The sequence below is a fragment of the Canis aureus genome, chromosome 33 (genome assembly GCF_053574225.1).
Source record: "Canis aureus isolate CA01 chromosome 33, VMU_Caureus_v.1.0, whole genome shotgun sequence".
In the NCBI taxonomy this organism is placed as follows: domain Eukaryota; kingdom Metazoa; phylum Chordata; class Mammalia; order Carnivora; family Canidae; genus Canis; species Canis aureus.
The window spans coordinates 3,094,174-3,116,242 of NC_135643.1; the positions used below are offsets into that span (position 1 = coordinate 3,094,174).

Below are 22,069 nucleotides of genomic sequence, written 5' to 3' on the forward strand. Positions count from 1 at the left end.
GAGACATAAGCAGAGGGAGAAGCAGGCTCCATGCAGGGAGCCTGATGTGGGACTCAATCCCCAGACTCCAGGATCAGGCCCTGAGCCAAAGGCAGACGCTCAACCGCTGAGCCATCCAGGCATCCCTCCTATGGTCCTTTAATGAGCTTACTCTCCTCATGCATTTAAAATAATAATAATAATAATAATAATAATAATAATAATAATAATAGAGTAGCAGTGGTATTAGTAGTGTAGCTGAGGCCTTTTAAATGCCAGGCAGTGTTCTAGTCTCTTCACCTCATAACACATCCTCCCAACAGTTATTTGCATTAGGTGCTGTTACTATCTCCATTTTTAATAAGAGAAAATCACACCATAGATCATTAAAGGAACTTGCCCAAAGCGGACAGCTGGTAAGTGGTAGAGGAGGAATGGTACCGAGAAAGGGCCTGTGCTCTTAATCATTTTAAACCACCTCTCTTACAAGTCATTATGTTTAACTTTTTAAATAATCCATTTATGTGCAACATTTTCACATCACAGTGCATAAAACAAAGATGCTCTGCTGTATTCACTTTCCTTCTGAGGATAGATCTGCTCCCTGTGAAATTCTAGAGGAATTCTTTTGCTGTAGTTGGGGGTCCTATGTTGCTTGTGCTGTCATGTCACTCTTTATTTCTCTGTCATTGGTGGACCTCACTGGTGACTATGCCTTTGGTGTGCCTCACTTACCGTGTCCTTTCTTTGACAGCCTGCCCCCGGGCATGCTTGCAGTGCAGCCGCCAGGACCAATGTCATCTCTGTGACCATGGGTTCTTTTTGAAGAGTGGCCTTTGTATTTCCAACTGCATTCCTGGCTTCTCTGCCTATTCTAATGAAACATGTACTGGTAAGTGCTTCTTGTCAGATGTTCTGGTGTAGGAACCTGTAATTTCTCCATGCAGAGACTGAGTTTGTAGATACAATTAGCTCATGTGATGTAAAATTCAGTCTCATTCTGGGAATGTTAACGAATAAGGGATTATTTATAGGACATGGACATTGGAGAAACTCAGCTTCTAAGATCTTTGGGAAAAAGAAACAATCTGTCCTTTAAAAATAACAACTATCAGAAGTTATGTTTCTGAACTACAGATATGTTGTAGAAAATTACATATATACATATAGATATAATTTATTATATAAATATATAATATATTTATTATATGTAAATATATTTATATATACATGTATATAACTTATTATATATAATTTACATTATATATAATTTATATAATTATATACATATATATAATTTACATATATATTTACATATATATATATATATACACACATACATACTTGTAGAGCTAATTATGCCAGGTGTCAATGGTGCATATTTTGTGGACATACTGGAGATAAATTGCAAATAAGTAACGAGTAGTGTGAGAAGCCTGCCCCATTAAGGTCACACATTTAAAGCAAATAGATTTCAAAATAAATAAATAAATAAAAAATAAAGCAAATAGATTTCAAGTCACCCATTAAGAGTAAGGTGGTGTATTAAGGGAATGGAGCTAGCCTTCTCCAATACATTAATGGATATATCACCTTAAACAACAAAAGCGAAGCAAATTTAAATTCACTCTTAATTTTGAATCCCCCAAGTTTTATAGATGAATGAACCTTGAGAGTTATACTATAGTTGAGCATTCCTCAGCTTTTGAGTGTCCTTCTCAATAATGTGAGGCATATTTTAACACCCATAGTCAATCACATTTTCTGTCTTTAAATTCCTGACCTCTAAAGATATTAAGACTTTCCCATGGGAAAAAGATATATTTGGCTTATTTTATTGGGATCCTTCTGGAAACCCCAAGTACATGAGAATCAGCCTACTCCTCTTGGGACATATTACAAGTCAACTTGTGAAAACGAATTTCATTTTCATTAGAGTATCTTAGAGTGAAAGTAGTCCCCTTGAAATTTGGCATTCCCAAACTGTCCTGACTGACCTACTTGTAGAAGGAAACACTAGCAATGAAATCCAGGCAAAACAGCTTGCAGGAGACAGGATGAATTTCACATCATGATCAGATATTCATCCATCAGATGTTTCCTATGGACAAAGATGGTAAAATTTTAAAACAAAGTGGGTATACTTCATATGAATTCTGAATATAAGTCACTGATAATCATACTGTTCGAGCAAATGATATCAGACCCTTGCTTTTTTTCTTACCCTTAATGGGTCTGATGGTCAGATGTGATCAAAGTATTAGGTTAAGACTGTGGTTCCCAACTTGGAAGTCCATTAGGGTTGCCTGAGGAGCTTGTAAAATCAATAAGGTTCCCACTCCAGAACATCTAAGTCAGAATCTCTGATGGTGGAATTTGTGTCAGTACTGTTTTAAAAGGGTCCTATATGATTCTTTTTTTTTTTTTTTAAATGATAGTCGCACACAGAGAGAGAGAGAGAGAGAGAGAGGCGGAGAAGCAGGCTCCATGCACCGGAAGCCTGACGTGGGATTCGATCCTGGGTCTCCAGGACCACGCCCTGGGCTAAAGGCAGGCGCTAAACCGCTGTGCCACCCAGGGATCCCTCCTATATGATTCTTTATTATTATTATTGAGATATAATTCACATACCATAGAATTCACTCTTTAACATATACAATTCTGTGGTTTTCAGCATATTCACAGGGTTAAGCAATCATCACCACTCTCTAATTCCAGGACATTCTATTCTTCCAAAAAGAAACTCAGTAACCATTAACAGTTTCTATGCTTGCCCCAGTCTGTGGCAGTCATTGATCAATGTTCTGTTTCTGTGGGTTTAGCTCTTCTAGACATTTCACATAAATGGAATCATACAATATGTGGCCTTCTATGTCTGGCTTTTTTCACTTGGCAATAATATTTTCAAGATTCCTCTACATTGGAACACTTATCACCAACTACATCATTTCTTTTTACAGTTGAATAATATTCCATTGTATGAATATACCGTATTTTGTTTATTCATTCCCCAATTAATGGACATTTGGGTTGTTTTCACTTTTAGGCTATTATATATAACTGCTATGAACATTTACGTACACGTTTTTATGTGGACATATGTGTTTAGTTCTCTTGGGTATATGCCTATGAGTAGAATTATTGGATCATAGGGTAGCTCTATGTTTAATTGTTTGAGGAACTGCCAAACTGCACCATTTTACATTCCCACCAGCAATGTGTAAGATTTCTAATTCCTCCACATCCTCAGGAATAAGTTTTACTGCCCTTCATAGTGACTGTGGGGTGGTATCACATTATGGTTTTGAGTGACATTGAGCACCTTTTCATGTACTTATTGGCCTTTGTATATCTTCTTTGGAAAAATGCCTATTCAAACTCTGCCTATTTTTGAATTAGGTTACTTGTCTTTTATTGAATTGTAAGATTTTTTTTATATATATTTTGGATACAAGTCTCTTCAGATATATAATTTGCAATTATTTTCTCCCACTCTATGGATTGTCCTTTTCACTTTCTTACCAGTGTCCTTTGAAGTACCTTGGTCCAATTTATCTATTTTTTTTCTTTTGTCATGCATGCCTTTTGTGTCATATCTAAGAAAGCATTGCCTAATTTAAGATCTCATAGATTTTACACAGGGCAGCCCTGGTGGCTCAGTGGTTTAGCGCCACCTTTGGCCCAGAGCATGATCCTGGAGACCTGGGATTGAGTCCCACATTGGGCTCCCTGCATGGAGCCTGCTTCTCTCTCTGCCTGTGCCTCTGCCTCTCTCTCTCTCTCTGTCTCTCATGAATAAATTTAAAAAAAAATTTTTTTAAAGATTTTATACTATATTTTCTTCTAGAAATTTACATTTTAACCTTGAGAATCTGTTATTTTCATATGCACTCCGGGTGAGAATCACTGGATTAGAAGGAGGCTTATGGTGCACAATAGCCTAGAGTCTCATTTCTGAACAAACATTACGAGTCTATTTATTTAAAAAAAAATACCCTTATTAGTGAATGAACCGAATCTGATCTTTGGACTTGTATATTTTCTAGGCAAAATATATACTCCTAGTCTTCATGTGAATGGTTCTCTCACCCTTGCAATTGGTTCAATGAAGCCACTGGATTTTCCCCTTCTGAATGTCCAAGACCAGGATGGCAGGATGGAAGACCTCCAGTTCCATGTTGTGAGCACTCCCACCAATGGTCAGCTAGTGCTCTCGAGGAATGGAAGAGAAGTTCAGCTTGACAAGGCTGGCCATTTTAGCTGGAAGGATGTGAATGAGAAAAAAGTACGTTTTGTGCACAGCAAAGAAAAACCCAGGTGAGTCAGTGTTCTGTTGTTCTCCTCCTGCCTCCTTTCAGTGCTCTGCACCCCTTCCCGTCTTCTTAATAGCTATCCCTTCTCTTCTGGGGAAGATCAATACTCCACAAATGCCACCACTTTCAGTTGCCTGTCATCATTTCACTGTAATTGCTCCGAGAGTTTGCTTCTGTTACAGGCATTTTCATTTTATCACGTAATTATGGGTAATTCTCTGATGTGACAGGAAAGTTCCTCGTACAATTACTCAGTATTTTCGGCCCAGCAAAAAAACAAAACTGGTTATCTATGTAGATTGCTACAGCTGCTTCTTCCACATCAGGGTGATATACTAGGAGTGAGCAGTGGCTATAAGACGGAGCACATACTTTTCCAAGTGTTATATGGTTCCTAGAATTCCAGAGTTGGAGGGAGGCTAAGAGTCACAACTTTTTATTATCCACTTTATAGGATTAATTGTGGTTAATTTTTAAGCCTGCTCCAGTTTTCCTCTGATGCCTAGCACACTCTTGGCTGTCTTCCTCACCCCAGCTGACATATGCTTCAGGAATGCAATTGAATGTTAACACTAACCCAAGCAAATAGAGTCATATAATTAGCAGACTAAATCTGCTAAACCGAAATCAGAGAATGTACCCCAAAGATTAGCCTTGTGGATTATCCTTTACCCAGCTCTGCTTCATTGGTGCAGATAATTCTAGTGTTAGCAATGGGTTGAAATATTTACAGTGAATATTTTCTACCATCACCACTAGAGAATTTTTTTTTTTTTTTAAGGTTTGGGCTAGGAGATAGGTGAGGAGAAAAGAGATGGCACTTTCCCTATTGCAGTTGAGAGCCAGAACCTCAAAACATCATCCTATAGGAATAAGAACAACTGATATTTACTGAGTGCTGACTGCGACCCAGGCATTGTATTAAACACTTCATGTGAACTATGTATATTTATGTTCCTGGGGTATAGATAGGGAAACAGCCTTCAGAGTATAAGCAAAGCCAAGTCTCCAATCCCTGGCTCTCTGACTCCACAACCCATGCCTTTAGCCACTATATTTCTGCCTCCTTTAGTATTACTAAGAATAATGGGCATGCTTCCATCCTCAAGGGGCAAAAGATCTTGTCACAGAGACATGTTGCTACAGAGGTGGAGCTTAAAACTCTGGCATCTGATACCATAGAATCAAGCTTCAGATTTATGCTCCAAATCCTGCATTCATTTTGCTTCAAGTATAGTTCTTAATTGTTTGCATCACAGGCATGCGCGCACACACACACACACACACACACACACACCCCACAGGCCTCAATACCTGTAGTCCTTTACCTTGGAATCTTGTGAACAGCAGATAAAGTTTGTAAAGGCTCTAAGACAACCAAAGCTATTCCTCTTGTCTGTCACCTGGCCCCACAAACTTACCTAGATAACTGTCAAAACATTCTGAAGATCTATGAATTTGACCTGAGATTTAAAGAAAGAATAGCTGGAATGCTACAGAGAATAAAATAAGAATAAAGTGGGGAAGGGGAACTACAAGTAGCTGGGCTGAGCAGTGAAAGCCTCCAGGGCAGAAAAGCCCAGCCATAGAGAAAGTGGGAAAATCCGCACCGGAGTTTTCCCTGGTGGAAAAGTGCTTAGCAGAGAAATTGGGCAGAATCACAGGAGGGACAGTGAAGCCTCAAGATTCCCGGAGTCACTATAAGAGGAGGGACACTGGGGGAAAAGTGCACCACAAATCGGGATCCAATATGGGTAAAGTCCTGGAGTGGAGCAGCCCTCCAGGGCATTTGGGAGAAGCCAGTCGCTTAGGCAGGCCAGCTCTGGATGGAGGTGGCTGTGCCCCGTTCTCTTTGGGAGAGGTGGCCCCCCGGGAGTGCAGGTCCAGTGGCACAGGACCCTGGATCCCAGGGCAGCCAAGTGGACAAAGCCAGTGATCCTGCATTCCCCCTGGGACAGGTGGAAGCAGGGAAGGCACAGGACAGTGAGGACTCTCCTGCTGCTGGGTGCACCCTAACTGTGCAGATCAGCGCACCTGCACTGCCCCGGGAGCATCTGGGCCAGTGCGGACTGGGAGACTGCTGGTAGTTACTCGCAGGAAGCTCAACTCCAGAGTGGAGATCTGGCTACTGCCATTGTTGGTTTTCCTTCTTGTTTCACCTTGGATGGGGTAGGGCTGCCAGGGAACAGAGGCCTCATGGGATCAACAGCTCCCACTGAGCCGGCACCTGACAAGGGGTGGGGCATCTCCGCCCAGGCACACACACCTGAGAATCAGCACAGCAGGCCCCTTCTCCAGAAGATCAGCTGAAAGAACAAGGGAAGAGCAAGTTTATTGACCAAGCAGTGCTGGAAAGCTCCAGGACTGAGGGAAAATAGTATATAGAAATAGAGGGACCTTTTTTATTCCTTTTTCCATTATGACTCATTTTTATATGAGACTAAAAATTTCCAGTATTTTTTCTCTTTTCCCACCTTAACTACAATATTTTATCAGCTCTTCATTTTTAAGTTTTTTCCTTGACTTTCATATTTCTACAATTACATGTCTAAGATATATTTTTCACTTCTGCATTCCCTTCAATGTATTCAATTTAATTTTGGTAGATAGATACACGGGTTTTTGTTTTTTCTCCCTTTTTTTGTTTTACAATGGTGGAAGTTAGTACTTTCTAAAACACGACCAACATACACCTAGAACCAAATGGAACATCATGTTGGTTCATTCTATGAGATTATATTCTCTCTTCATTCCCATTCTGCCCCCCCCCCTTTTAAATTATTTGTTTTTGTGCTCAATGTTGGGGCTTTCGATAAGTATTGCTGGTTTATATAAATTTGGAATTGAGCACCTTCTACCGTACAGAACAAAACACACTCAGAACCAAGAGGATGACCCTCTGGGACACCTCAGGTAGACTACATTCTCTCTCCACTACCACTTCCTCACCACCACCATCCCCACCCCCCCTTTTTTTCTTTTTTTTTTACTTCTTTTTTTTTTTTTTCTTTTTTCTTCTTCTTCATTTTTGGCTTTTTATTTTTGCTACTTTGTTTTAAAATTTGTTTTTCACTTTAGTGGTCCTTTTTTTTGTTGTTCTGTTCTTCTTTTTCTTTTATTTTCTGGTCTCTGACCTCTTCAGAATCATCTAGGGTGTATTTTAATTAGGTCGTGGTTGATATTTTTGACTCAGCCCACTGATATAGCCACTCTGGACTGGACAAAATCACTAGAAGGAAGAATTCACCACAAAAGAAAGAAACGGAAACAGTACTCTCTGCCAAAGAGTTATAGAATTTGAATTTCAATATGATGTCAGAAATTCAATTCAGAAGTACAATTATAAAGCTACGGGTGGCTCTGGAAAAAAGCATAAAGGGCTCTAGAGACTTCATTACTGCAGAATTGAGATCTAATCAGGCCAAAATTAAAAATAGGTTAAATGAGATGCAATCCAAACTGGATGTTCTAACTGCTAGAGCTAATGAGCTGGAAGAGAGAGTGAATGACATAAAAGACAAGTTGATGGTAAGGAAGGAAGCTGAGGAAAAAAGAAAAACAATTAAGAGCCCATGAAGAAAGGCTGAGGGAAATAAATGATAGCTTGAGAAGGAAGAATATATGTCTAATTGGGGTTCCAGAAGAGGCTGAGAGAGAATGGACCACAGAGTATATCTGAGCAAATCATAGCTGAGGACTTCCCTAATCTGGGGAAGGAAACAGGCATTCAGATCCAAGAGATAAAGAGGACACCACCTCCAAAAAATCAATAAAAACCATTCAACCTTAACATTTAATGGTGAAACTTGCAAATTTCAAAAGTAAAGAGAAAATTCTTAACACAGCTTAAGACCAGAGATTCTTAACTTATATGGGGAGAATTATATTAACAGCAGACCTCTCCACAGAGACCTGGCTGGCCAGAGAGGTCTGGCAGGATATATTCAGGGTACTAAATGAGAAGAACATGCATCCAAGAATATTTTATCCAGCAAGGCTGTCATTCAGAATAGAAGGAAAGATAAAGAGCTTCTAGAATAGAAACTGAAAGAATATGTGACCACCTAACTGGCTCTGCAAGAAACATTAAGTGGGACCCTGTAAAAGAAAGAGGGAGCCCAAAGAAACAATCCACAAAAACAGGGACTGATGACACTAAATTCATATCTTTCAATAGTTACTCTGAACATGAATGGGCTAAATGATCTCATCAAAAGACACAGGGTATCAGATTGGATAAAAAAGCAAGACCCATCTATATGCTATCTACAAGAGACTCATTTTAGACGTAAGGACACCTCCAACCTGAAAATGAAAGGTTGGAGAACCATTTACCTTTCAAATGGTCCTCAAAAGAAAGCTGAGTACCAATCCTCAAATCAGATAAATTAGAGTTTATACCAAAGACTGTAGTAAGAGATGAAGAGGGACACTAGATCATACTTAAAGGGTCTATCCAAAAAGAAGACCTAACAATTATGAATATTTATGCTCCTAATATGGGAGCTGCCAAGTATATCAATCAATTAATAACCAAAGTAAAGAGATACTTAGATAATAATACACTAATAAAAGAAGACTTCAACACGGCACTTTCTGCAAATGACAGATCTTCTAAGCAGAACAACACCAAAGAAGCAAGGGCCTTGAATGAGACACTGGAACAAATAGATTTCACATATATATATAGAACTTTCTATCTGAATGCAACTGAATACACATTCTTCTCAAGTGCTCATGGAACTTCCTCCAGAATAGACCACATATTAGGTCACAAATCAGGTCTCAACAAATACCAAAAGATTGGATTGTCCCCTGCATATTATCAGACCACAGTGCTTTGAAACTAGAACTCAATCACAAGAAGAAATTTGGAAGAAACTCAAACACGTGGAGGTTAAAGAGCATCCTACTAAAAGATGAATGGGTCAAACATGAGATTAGAGAAGAATTAAAAAGATTCATGGAAGCTATGAAAATGAAGATATAACCATTTAAAATCTTTGGGATACAGCAAAAGCAGTCCTAAGAGGGAAATACATCATAATATAAGCCTCCCTCAAAAAATTAGAAAAAACTCAAATATACAAGCTAACCTTGCACCTAAAGGAATTGGAGAAAGAAGAGCAAGTAAAGCCTACATCAAGCAGAAGAGAGATAATAAATATTCGAGCAGAACTCCGTGAAACAGACCCTAGAATTGTAGAACAGATGAACAAAACCTGGAGTTAGTTCTTTGAAAGAGTTAATTAGATAAACTCCTAGCCATCCTTATAAAAAGAAAAAACTCAAATTAATAAAATCATGAAAGAGAGGAGAGATCACAACCAATACCAAGGAAATACAAATGATTTTAAAAATATATTATGAGCAGCTATATGCCAACAAATTAGGCAAGCTAGAAGAAATGGATGCATTTCTGGAAAACCACAAAATTACCAAAACAAACAGGAAGAAATAGAAAACCTGAACAGGGCAATAACCAGCAAGGAAATTGAAGCAGTCATCAAACACCTCACAAGACACAAAAGTCCAGGGCCAGATGGCTTCCCAGGGGAATTCTATCAAACGTTTAAAGAAGAAACCATACCTATTCTACTAAAGCTATTTGGAAAGATAGAAAGAGATGGAATACATCCAAAGTCATTCTATGAAGCCAGCATCACCTTAATTCCAAAACCAGACAAAGACCCCACCAAAAAAGAGAATTATAGACCAATATCCCTGATGAACACAGATGCAAAAATTCTCAACAAGATACTAGCCAATAGGATCCAACAGTACATAAGAAGATTATACACCGTGACCAAGTGGGATTTATCCCTGGGATGCAAGGCTGGTTCAACACTTGTAAAACAATCAATGTGATAAATCATATCAACAAGACAAAAAATAAAAACCATATGATCCTCTCAATAGATGCAGAGAAAGCATTTGACAAAAGACGACATCCATTCTTGATCAAAACTCTTCAGAGTGTAGGGATAGAGGGAACATTCCTCAATATCATAAAAGCCATCTATCAAAGGTCCACAGCGAATATCATTCTCAATGGGGAAACACTGAAAGCCTTATCCCCTAAGATCAGGAACAAAACAGGGATGTCCACTCTCAACCCTGTTATTCACCATAGTACTAGAAATCCTAGCCTGAGCAATCAGACAATGAAAAAGAAATAAAAAATAAATAAATAAATAAATACAAATTTAAAAAAGAAAAGAAATAAAAGGCATTCAAATTGGCAAAGAAGAAGTCAAACTCTCCCTCTTCACAGATGACAGGATGCTGTATATTGAAAACCCAAAAGACTCCACCCCAAGATTGCTAGAACTCCTACAGCAATTCAGCAATGTGGCAGGATACAAAATCAATGCCCAAAAATCAATGCATTTCTATACACTAACAATGAGACTGAAGAAAGAGAAATTAAGGAGTCCATCCCATTTACAACTGCACCCAAAAGCATAAGATACCTAGGCATAAACCTAACCAAAGAGATAAAGGATCTATACTCTAAAAACTACGGAACACTTGAAAGTAATTGAGGAAGACACAAAGAGATGGAAAAAACACTCCATGCTCATGGATTGGAAGAATTAATATTGTGAAAATGTCTGTGCTACCCTAGGCAGTGTACACGTTCAGTGCAATCCATATCAAAATACCATGGACTTCCTTCAGAGAGTTGGAACAAATAATCTTAAAATTTGTATGGAATCATAAAAGACCCCCGAATAGCCAGGGGGATATTGAACTAGAAAACCAATGCCTGGGGCATCACAATGCCAGATTTCAATCTGTACTACAAAGCTGTGATCATCAAGACAGTGTGGTACTGTCACAGAAACAGGCACTTAGATCAATGAAACAGAATAGAGAATCCAGAAATGGACCCTGAATTCTGTGGCCAATTAATATTCAACAAAGCAGGAAAGAATATCCACGGGAAAAAGGGGAGTCTCTTCAATAAATGGTGCTGGGAAAATTGGACAGCCACGTGCAGAAGAATGAAACTGGACCATTCTATTTCACCAGACACAAAGATAAACTCAAAATGGATGAAAGATCTAAATGTGAGCCAAGAATCCATCAAACTCCTAGAGGAGAACACAGGCAACACCCTTTTTGAATTTGGCCAAAGCAGCTTCTTGCAAGATCCATCTATGAAGGCATCCTTTTCAACAAAAGAAAAAATGAACTATTGGGACTTAATCAGGATAAAAAGCTTCTTCACAGCGAAGGAAACAGTCAACAAAACTACAAGACAACCTACAGAATGGGAGAAGATATTTGCAAATGACATAGGAGATAAAGGGCTAGTATCCAAGACCTATAAAGAACTTTTTAAACCCAATACCCAAGAAACCAATAAGCTAATCCTGAAATGGGCATAAGAGATGAACAGAAATTTCACCAAAGAAGACATACAAGTGGCCAACAAGCACATGAGAAAATGCTCTGCATCAGTTGCCATCAGGGTAATAGAAATCAGAACCACAATGAGATACCACCTACCCCAGTGAGAGTGACTAAAATTAATAAGACAAGAAACAGCAAATATTGGAGAAGATGTGGAGATGGGCGAACCCTCCTGCACTCTTGGTAGAAATGCAAGGTGGTGCATCCACTCTGGAAAACTGTGGGGGGGTTCCTCAAGAAGTTAAAAATAGAGCTGCCCTATGACCCAGCAATTGCCTTACTGGGGATTTACCCCAAAGATACAGATGTAGTGAAACGCCAGGACATCTGCACCCCAATGTTGATAGCAGTAATGTCCACAATAGCCAAACTGTGGAAGGAGCCTCGGTGTCCACTGACAGATGAATGGATAAAGAAGATGTGGTCTATGTATACAATGGAATATTACTCAGTCATCAGAAGGACGAATAGTCACCATTTGCTTCAACGTGGATGGAACTGGAGGGTATTATGTTGAGTGAAGTAAGTCAATCGAAGGGGAATCATCATATGTGATATATAAGGAATATAACTCATACAGGGATTATAAGTAATAGTAAAAGGCTTGTTCTAACAATTCAGTTATGGCTCAGATCTTTAACAGATGAAGGACAACTGGGTTTCCAGAGAAGCCTAGAAGCTAGAACCAGCAATGGGAAGCAGGACTAATTATCCCTTTTGTCTCTGTGTCTCTTTTTTCAAAGGCCACATTTACCTCTTTCCTACAGATAGGCGTACTACCTATCTCATCATTGTACACTGTGGCTCCTGTAGAGTCAAATGGGGACTCTCAGGCCAGCTGCAAATTCCAGGGAATAATCCACCATCTTTCTCTAGTTCAGTCTATGTTAAATGTGGATGTGTGTGGCTAGAATGGGGGGCAGGTAGATAGAGTCATGTAATACAAACATTGCAGAATTGTTTATGGGGGCCCACTCACATGATTCAGGAATAGGTTGGAGTGAGTTGGAATAGGTTGGGTTTGCAGGGAGAGGGAATCACGGAGGGCTAAGCAGAGACTATGATAGGTTCCTTTCCATTGTCCAATTTAACCATTAGCTTTCACTATATTACTAACCTGTCTTGGGCCAAAAACTGATTTTTCAACCATTTATATAGTCATTTAAGAAAAATCAAAACCAAAACATTTATGTAATTGCTGTGTTATATCAAGATCGGAGAATATGCAGTAGTTTTACCCGTATGTGGCTACGTTCATCTTCATCTGGTTTTTATTTACAGCATGAATGTTATATCACTATAGTGGTTTGATCCAAATTCTTACATGCACATAACCTGAAAGTATTTTTATTCTTTGTTTTTCTAGAGACTTAATGACTGCATTTTTTCATTCCTTTCTTTGGGACTTCTTTTAGGAAAGGTTACTTTTCCCTGAAAATTAGTGACCAGCAGTTCTACTCTAAGCCACAGCTGATCAACGTAGAAGCATTTTCAACACAGGTAATAACTGTGCCACCCAATTAATAATTTCATATGCATCAATCAAGGTTTCTAGTAGTTATAGCAAAAATGAACTAGATGAATCTTGTCTCAGTTTATCCATGAAATACCACAGGAATATCTTTTAGTACTTGTGGGTAGGAACAACAGCAGCAACAACTAATTGCTAATATGCCTATACTATTCTTTGCATTTTTCCTTTAAACCCCATGATAGCCCTAGGACATGTTGTTATCCCCAATTTACAGAGGAGGAAACTAAAGCCACAGGGGTGTTAAGTAACTTGTCTATGGTGATATAGCTAATAAATAAGAGCTAAGATTTGTGCTCAGAAGATCTGGCTGCAGAGTCCGTGTTCTTGACTACCAATTTATGGTACCTTACTTTGCTATGCTGAATCTGATATCAGCCCTTCAGAATAATTTGAAACTGTTCCAGTTTTTAAGACTTTCCTCATCTTAGGTGAGTTTGTTTTGCCTAAATATTTGTCTCTCAGGGATATGAAATTATGTTCAACTACTTTTACCCATCTCTTGTGTAGCTGGATGACACTTTAGTCACTTTGTGGTAAGTTGAGCATCTTATTAAGGATCTACTTAAATGAGGTGTCATTGTGGTCCTCAGCCAAACATGAGTCTGAGGAAATCATGGTAGATGCTATAAAACTCAGTGTGATGGCTCTTGTGTTCCTATCACTCATCTCTGTCAAGATGTGTCCAGAATACATGTAGTGCTAGATGGTCTGAGTAACTGAGCTTGAAGGATTGAGCAGCTGAAATGTGTGAAGAGAGTAGGAAGATATATATGGCCTTAAGTTGTGAACAGCAAGAGAGTGGGATATCAGCATAGGGAACCAAAGTGACCTAAATATCCAGACCTCAGTGGAGTTTTAGTCATGATTCAAGGAATGACATGAGATTATTGTTTTAAAACTTATTTAAAAATGGGACACCTGGGTAGCTCGGTGTTTGAGCGTCTGCCTTTGGCTCAGGTCATGATCTCGGGGTCCTGGGATCAAGTCCTGCATCAGGCTCCCTTCAGGGAGCCTGCTTTTCCCTCTATGTTTCTGCCTCTCTCTGAGTCTCTCATGAATAAATAAATAAAATCTTTAAAAAATAAAACTGATTAAAACAAAATTTTGGTTCAAAAATGGAAAGACCATGGACTTGAGGATGATATAGACATAACCCCATATAGATGTGGCTTCCAAATGGTGTTCATAGGCCAGCTCTGCTCTTCTTGATGGCATTCTTACTTCAGGGGTGACTGAAGTTGAGGAATGATTAGAAATTGATCTGAAGTTACTTTGACCTCACTGTTGGGCTAAGAATATGAATTTTGTTTTAATTGAAACCAAAACACGTTAAAAAAAAAAAAAAACAAAAAAACCACCAACCAAAAACTAAAACATGTGACCTCTATAAATATGGGCCAGAGGGCCACATCAGGTCTCAGGACTATCTGGTTTAGAAGTTTCTCAGTATTTAAACTCAGAAGTTTTGTTTTGTTCGTTGTGTTAATTCAGTTACTCTAATTAGGTGAATTGGAAACTTAAGGTGGGTATTGGCAAGTGACTTTCTCATCTGAGACAGTGAGTTCCTATGGTTCCCTGAGTTTTATTTGCTTGTTTTACCCAAAGCAAGTAAGTAGATAGTGGCAGCATTTTTAAATTTTGTTATATGAAAAATTCTTTCATTGTAACTTTTGAAAAGTTATTTTAGAAGTTAATTTTGACTTATTTTTGTTCCTTTACATTCCTGTGATATTTCAATATGGCCTTGACCTCCCCAAGATTTTCTCATGCAAGTTAATTTGATCTTTTCCATTTATGGTTGTTGACATCACCTTTTGACCTTTCCTCTCTCAGAATCCAAGGGGCCATTCATTCCCGTGTATATAGAATCACAACTTCAGCATTCTCACTTGGGAATTCTGAGGAGTAGCTGTCATCTAGCTTTCTACTATGCAACCATTACAATGATATATTAGACACTACTTTAATAGATATTGAAATTTCCAAGAGGCCAGGAGGGGTAGTTGTAAAAGAAAACCATTTGGATTAAAGAAGGCTGTGTGCTGAGAAAAATCCTAGATAGTTCAACCTCAAACAATATAAAAACTTAAGATAGCGTTTTCTTTGGCTTCTGGTCTCATTTTTTTTTTAAGTATTTTTTTTCTGTTGTGTTTCATTAACTTTTATCTTTATGAAAGAATATTTTACTTGCTTACTCAAGTTGATAAAGAGAAACTCGGTAATCCTAAGAAAAACATGAAAACTTGCCATGTGAGCTAACCAGATGGTTATCTTAACAGACCCTGATCTTATCAGGCTTTAAAACCTGAGTTGGAGGGTGCCTGGGTGGCTCAGTGGTTGAGCATCTACCTTTGGCTCAGGTTGTGATCCCCGGGTCCTGGCATCATGTCCCTCAGCAGGCTCCTTGAGGAAGCCAGCTTCTCCCTCTGCCTATGTCTCTATCCCTCTTTGTGTGTCTCTCATGAATAAACAAATAAAATCTTCAAAATAAAAACAAACCTGAGTTGGAGTGAGCCCTTCAAGATATGGATGAGATGGCTTAAAGAAAATTATTGACTGGGACCAGATATTGATTGCTTGAATCAGGAGTATCTTACTCCAGATCAACATACTTTAGTGTAGCCTGGACTGAAGTGATCAACTCCAAACACCAGTGCAAAAATTCTATGCCTCTTACTATTTTCTCTTGGATGCAGACAGTTGGTTGGGATCCCTGACTCTGGGCTGATTTCAGTTACAATGCAGGGGGTATAGTATAAATCAAGATAGCAGAGACTTATGAGATTTGGAAACAAGCAGTTCATCTCAATTGCTTCTGGTGAATATGATGGCTTTGACATGGCTTGAGAAGCCTCCAGAACCAGAAGTGTGAAGTAATCCCACTGGCTCCGATTGCTATGACTGACCATATCTCTGACAAATACTTTGACTATGCAACAGTTTGGCACTTTGCTGGAGCACTGAGAGTTCCTTCAAAAGCATAGAATTATCAATTAAACTGTACACGACTGTGTCTAGTCCCCTGGATTATCTTCTCTTTTCCTGCTAAATGACATTTCCTCCTCCTTCCCTTCAACTGCTCAGGCCCCCTATGTGCTGAGAAATGAGGCCCTTCATATTAGCAGAGGGGAGAGAGGAACCATTACTACCCAGCTGCTTGACATCCGAGATGATGACAACCCACAGGATGTGGTGGTTGAAGTGCTTGATCCTCCACTTCATGGCCAATTGCTCCAAATACTTCCGTCCCCTGCAACCCCAATCTATCAATTCCGGCTGGATGAACTCTCCAGGGGCCTTCTCCACTATGCTCATGATGGCTCAGATAGCATATCTGATGTTGCCGTCCTGCAGGCCAACGATGGACATTCTTTTCAAAATATCCTGTTCCACGTGAAAACTGTGCCCAAGGTAGGTGTCATTCCTAGAACTGCAGTTTCCTTGCACCTAGGTATGAATTTTTGTTGATAATATTATTTTACAATATTCATAAAGTTAAGATATGGATAGGTAATTATTCAAACATATATTAAGCATCTATTATGAAGACACTTAGGATGTTCAGAGATAAATAGAACACATTACTCAATCTCAGGGAGCAGTATATATTTTGTTAGGAGCACCCTTGATCTGAAGGACCTATCCTCATGTTCTCTATACATGGGAAACTTTTGCACCTTTATGTTGACTTGCTGCCATAAAAATGCCTCATTGCCCACTGACCCTTCTGTCTCCTGCCTGAGCATGATCACAAGAATCAAGTTCACCCCTGTTTTTGCCTGCCCTTCTACAACAGCTCATGCAATGTGAAGCTCATAGTCAGGTTATAATGAATCAAAAAGGATGAGCCCAGGCATTCTGTTAGCCCAACTGAAGTAGGTGAGGGAACTCTCTCTTTTAGTAATCATGGGAAGGCTTGTTAGCATGAGTCATTCCTGTGCCATCTCCAAATGTTTTTGTCATGTCCATGAACACCTCTTCTAGTACTTAATGTTTTTCTTTGTATCAACTTACTTTTTTATTGTGCCCTCATCCTAATAAGTGAAAAATATGAAATCACGGGCTTAATGTACAATTTACTTTCTTCTAAAATATTAAAATTAATACATAACCATTTTTAATAATATTCATCCATGTAGTACATAGAATGTTCTTGGAGACTATTAATAGGATGGCTATAACATTTTGGGAAATACTGGGCTAACCACAAGCTAGATCCAAGAGACCTATTGAAAAACATTTTCAAAACCATTTATTACTTGGTGATATTTCACTAGAGCTCTTTTCTCCATTATAGCAAGAATGGCTCTTTCCCATAGTGGATAGACTGGGCTTCTCATTTTTATTGAATTTTTCATTCCAAATATCAGTAGCCATTGTCATTAATGAGTAGCTAGAGAGATTGATTTGCTGAGGACAGTTTAGAAGTGACTTGTCACTTTCTCACAGATGATTACTCAAAATCTGTGATGGATCCTTGTGAAGTTAAACAGCTGAATATGACATAGTCTGCTGGCTACTTTCTCTGGCTGTTGTCTCATGATTTGCAGCTGATGAAAACAGTGATGGTGGCATGAGATAGATGGGAGTAAGTGAAGACTGATTATGAGATAGAGTTGGCAGATAGCCACCTTGTAGCTAATCCTAATTATCACCCTCTTGCAATCGCCCTGGGAGATGAGGTTTAGTTCTGAAGTGATGAAGTCTAGACAGACACAGAAAGTTTCTTTTCTTCCTGCTTGGTTTCCTTCCAAAGATAGGATTTCAGTGCAACGCTAGCAGCTGCCTTTCCCTACCTGAGACCTTTTCCAGGTCTAATTCCTGATTTCAGTCTCCACATTTGGAGCTCAGTTCAGTGTATGGCGCTATCATCTTACATGCTATGGCCCAAGGTTGAAGGGTATTTCTCGGATTTTAACTACTTTGACTACCAAAACGAAACAAGGAAAAAATGAAAGTTCAATTTAGAAATAAGGCATATGCTTAGAACTTGAGAATCCTGTAGTGCTTATAACTTGGGGTTCATGTTGGTATTTCGAGTGCCTGCCCCTCCTCCTTCCTCCTGCCCTCACTCTCTCTCCTAGAGTGTTGTGTTTACCTGTCCATCAGGTGAACTAATGGCTTCCAAGCCAATGAACTGTGATAATGAAACCAATGACCAGAGTGCCAGCATCTGTCAGGATGTACTAATAAATTTGACACTGTAATACTGATATTTTATATGCATACTATATTTACCTTCAGGAATTCAAAGTACTTTTTCTTCATACCTATCCTACTGATCTTTGCAATATCTTAATGAGAAGGTTAGAAGAGAGGCTTAATTTCTTTTAAAGGAAATTCTATGGATGGGAGGTGTTTGGGTTTGTTTTGTTTTTAACCCTTTTTGGGCATTAATGCTTGACGTAAATTATTTCATTTGATGTTCATGATCATCCTAGGATGTCTGTACAATTATTATCTGTAATTTTCCAAAAAGGAAACTGAAGAAAAGGTTTAAAAACATTTTTAAAAGTCTCAAAATATTTATTTCTTATAAAGGTATTTCATGTTGGAGCTGTGATTTCTACTCAAATGTGTTCTGGCTCATCACACTTAACCCACATGGCTTTTTTCATTCTCTCCCATATTTCAGTGTTTTGGTCATATATACTCTAACCCCCCTAATGGACAGAATAGAGACAGCAAGTTAGTCATTTTCTCAAAGTCCTATCCAAGTAGTCTGGGCCCTAAGCGTTCTGGAATCTTCCCTCTGGACTCACCCCATTTTGTTCCAGGTGAAACTGTTTATAATCATAAGTCTACTGGAGCCCAAGAAGAAAAATTGCCTCAGCTGTTAATGGCTTCCAGTAGATGTATAGTCAGATGTGATATATTTCATTCTGATAGGCATTTCTGAAGATGGGCATCCAAGTCCTTACCCTGAGGCTGCCAGTGTATTAAATTTGGAGTCCAATTACTGGCTGATGTCTAGCTCATGGTTTAAATGGAGTTGCTAAGGGATTGAGGTCTAATTCCTGGGGAATGGATGTTCAAAATAACCCCAATGTTGTTCAGTAGAAAACTTAACCTGGTAACACAGATGGAAAGAGAGGGGGAGATAGAGAAAACTTTGAGCAGCAACTATTTTAGTCTTCCTATCTTAAGCAAGGCATATCATAGGAACTTAGTACATTTTTGTTGGATGGAGAGATAGGTGGAGGGATGGAACGGCCTGAGTGAGGGTGGTTCCCATGTTCCTACCTTTGAATCCATCCCTTGTGTCAGATGAGAAGCCTTCAGGCCACCTCTGCCGATGTTGGGGTGGCCTATCTGGGCCTAAGGGTAGGAGCTGTCAGCTCCACCCTTGTTTCTCAAGTTCTCCATCACATCCTACAAACTTTCATCCTTGGCCTGGCAGTGACGAAATCTGACTGCTGCCCTCCAGGCTTACACTGAGTTGCTGAGGAGAAAATAGATTCAGGACTGATGTTGAAACATGTTCTGTTGCGGGGAGGAGGCAAAAGAAATTTTAAAAAGATTAAAAGGTAATAAAGAATGCTCTGCTGAACAGGCTTTCATTAATTGGCTCGATTACCAACCCTGAGCCTGCTAGAGATATGATTTTAAAACAATTCAGTGTCTAATCAGGGCTAAAATGTGGGCAATGAAAAGTCATGCTTATTGGTGGGTTTCCATCCCTTGTGGGGCTTTCAAGAGATTACTTTCTTTTTTATTAAGACATCTCTAGAAATCATGCCTCTTTTTCCACTTTGGTAATAAATCTGATGATCTTTGTGACCTCGCTTGTCATTGTTTGAATAGTTACTTTCTGCCACTGGACAATGCTTTGATGTTAAAAGTGCCCAAGTATCATGCTATGAACTGGATGGAAAATTCTGTTGCTAAGAGTCCTCTCTAGCTGCTTGAACGTGGTAACGCCCATGTGCAGCTAAAAGCCCTGTTGTGCTTTCCCTCAGGTTTCTTAAAACTTGTCCTCCCAGTGGTTGTCTGGCAGGGATGTCGCTTGGTAATAAGGGTGCTTGCGACAATTATAAATATGGCACGAAAATGTTAATTTTTTGAATAAGAGTCTATCTCATAAATAAATCCTTACTATATGTCAGGGTTTTACCTTTTATGGACTTGTTTAGCTTGTTCAATTTGACATCTTATAAGATGTAATGCTCAGAGTATATGTTCAAAATGGCTGTTGATTACAAAATTTTATTTGTTTGTTCATAAAGTAGTTGAAATCTACATGGAAAGAAGGTTCTATATTCTTGACCTGAGGAAACAGAGCTTCTGAGGAGCACACACACACTGACAAATACAAAAACAGTCCAATTATCTTTCCATCCTGTATCCTGGTAAATAACACCTAAGTTTCACCTTTTTTGCAACCACATGATCCTTCCCTAAAATCCACAGTGTCCTATAAGATTGCATTTTAAAAGCTATGGTATAAATGAGCATTTGCAAATTAAGGCTTTTTTTTTTTTTTACAGAATAAATAAAATGTTAGGATTGCTATTATATCCAATTATAGTTATTTTCTATTTGATTAAGTTTTATAGCTTTTTAGCTTGAATAGTTTGGCCTGTGGTTGGGGTATATTATCATTTGAGATCATCATTTGTGTCCCAACATTTATTTTAGGGGAGGAAGTATTCTTTTTTTTTTGTGAGATTTTTCCTCCTAGTGATAGAAGCTTAGGCCCTTACTTCTGGTTTACAACATTAATATTTTTATTTGTAACACAATATATAATGGCTAAACTTTATTGCCAACATTTCCATATGCCCATTGTTCTATGAAATGAATTAGAAGAACTGTTTAATTTAAAGCACTCTTTTGATTATGCCCCCATAATCCCTTTTTGGGGTTTCATTGCTTTCTAATGTGGTATCCTGAAGGACTTCTAAAACATCAAAAGACAGGAGATTATTTAACTCATGTTATGGCTAATTTCTTGAGCTTACAGGAATATATGCACTATTGTGCAGAAGAAAAAAAACTACAAGGAGATAAAAAAATTGAAAAAGGTCAGAATCATTAGGGAAATGAGGTTAAAATTTGTTTGGCTTTTCTGGACACTTTAACTGTAGAAAAGATGGTGTATTCATCTCTTCTTGACTCTTCCCTGGAATTTCTTCCAGAAGAAAGCAACTGATAAAAACTATCTTCATCATAATCAGTGGGAAGAATTATACTTCTTTCACTTAGACAGTTGTCTGTTTCTTCTTAATTATTGTAAACAAATAACTCATAAACAGAGTCATGTAAATTATCTGGTTATAAATGTAAATATTCTAAAAGACCTGTCTGTGGGGTTTCAGGAGAACCACTCTAGACCCATCACTATTTCTATCCTGGTCTGTGCTTCTCCTGCTTAAGCATGACTCCATATCACCTGGGGATCTTGTTTAAATACAAGTGGAAATACATAAAATTACAAAGCTGCACAGCAAAGTAATGGTCAACAAAATGAAAAGGCAGCCTACTGAATGGGAGAAAATATTTGAAACCATATATTTGATAAGGGATTAATTTCTAAAATATAGAAAGAACTCACACAACTCAATAGCAAAATAATAGTCATCATCATCCAATTAAAATGTGGCTTAAGGAGCTGCACAGACCTTTCTCAAAAGAAGACATACAGTGGCCAATAGGTACATATGAAAAGGTGCTCAACATCACTCATCATCAGGGAAATGTAAATCAAAACCACAATGGGATACCACCTCATAACTGTTAGGATGGCAATTATCAAAAAGACAAAAGATAACAACAGTTGGTGAGCATATTGGGAAAAAGGAATCAGTGTACACTCTTGTCTTGG

At 38.6% G+C, this 22,069-nt stretch overlaps 1 protein-coding gene across 1 annotated transcript in view; it reads left to right on the plus strand.

The window, feature by feature from the left end:
• FRAS1 (Fraser extracellular matrix complex subunit 1) overlaps window positions 1–22,069 on the plus strand; it is a 436,686-nt gene that overhangs the window by 264,616 nt on the left and 150,001 nt on the right. Inside the window, exons 26-29 of the mRNA XM_077882614.1 lie at window positions 734–871; window positions 4,026–4,296; window positions 13,127–13,211; window positions 16,330–16,656. Of these exons, the coding sequence (XP_077738740.1) occupies window positions 734–871; window positions 4,026–4,296; window positions 13,127–13,211; window positions 16,330–16,656 (821 nt within the window). The remainder of the gene's footprint in view (window positions 1–733; window positions 872–4,025; window positions 4,297–13,126; window positions 13,212–16,329; window positions 16,657–22,069) is intronic.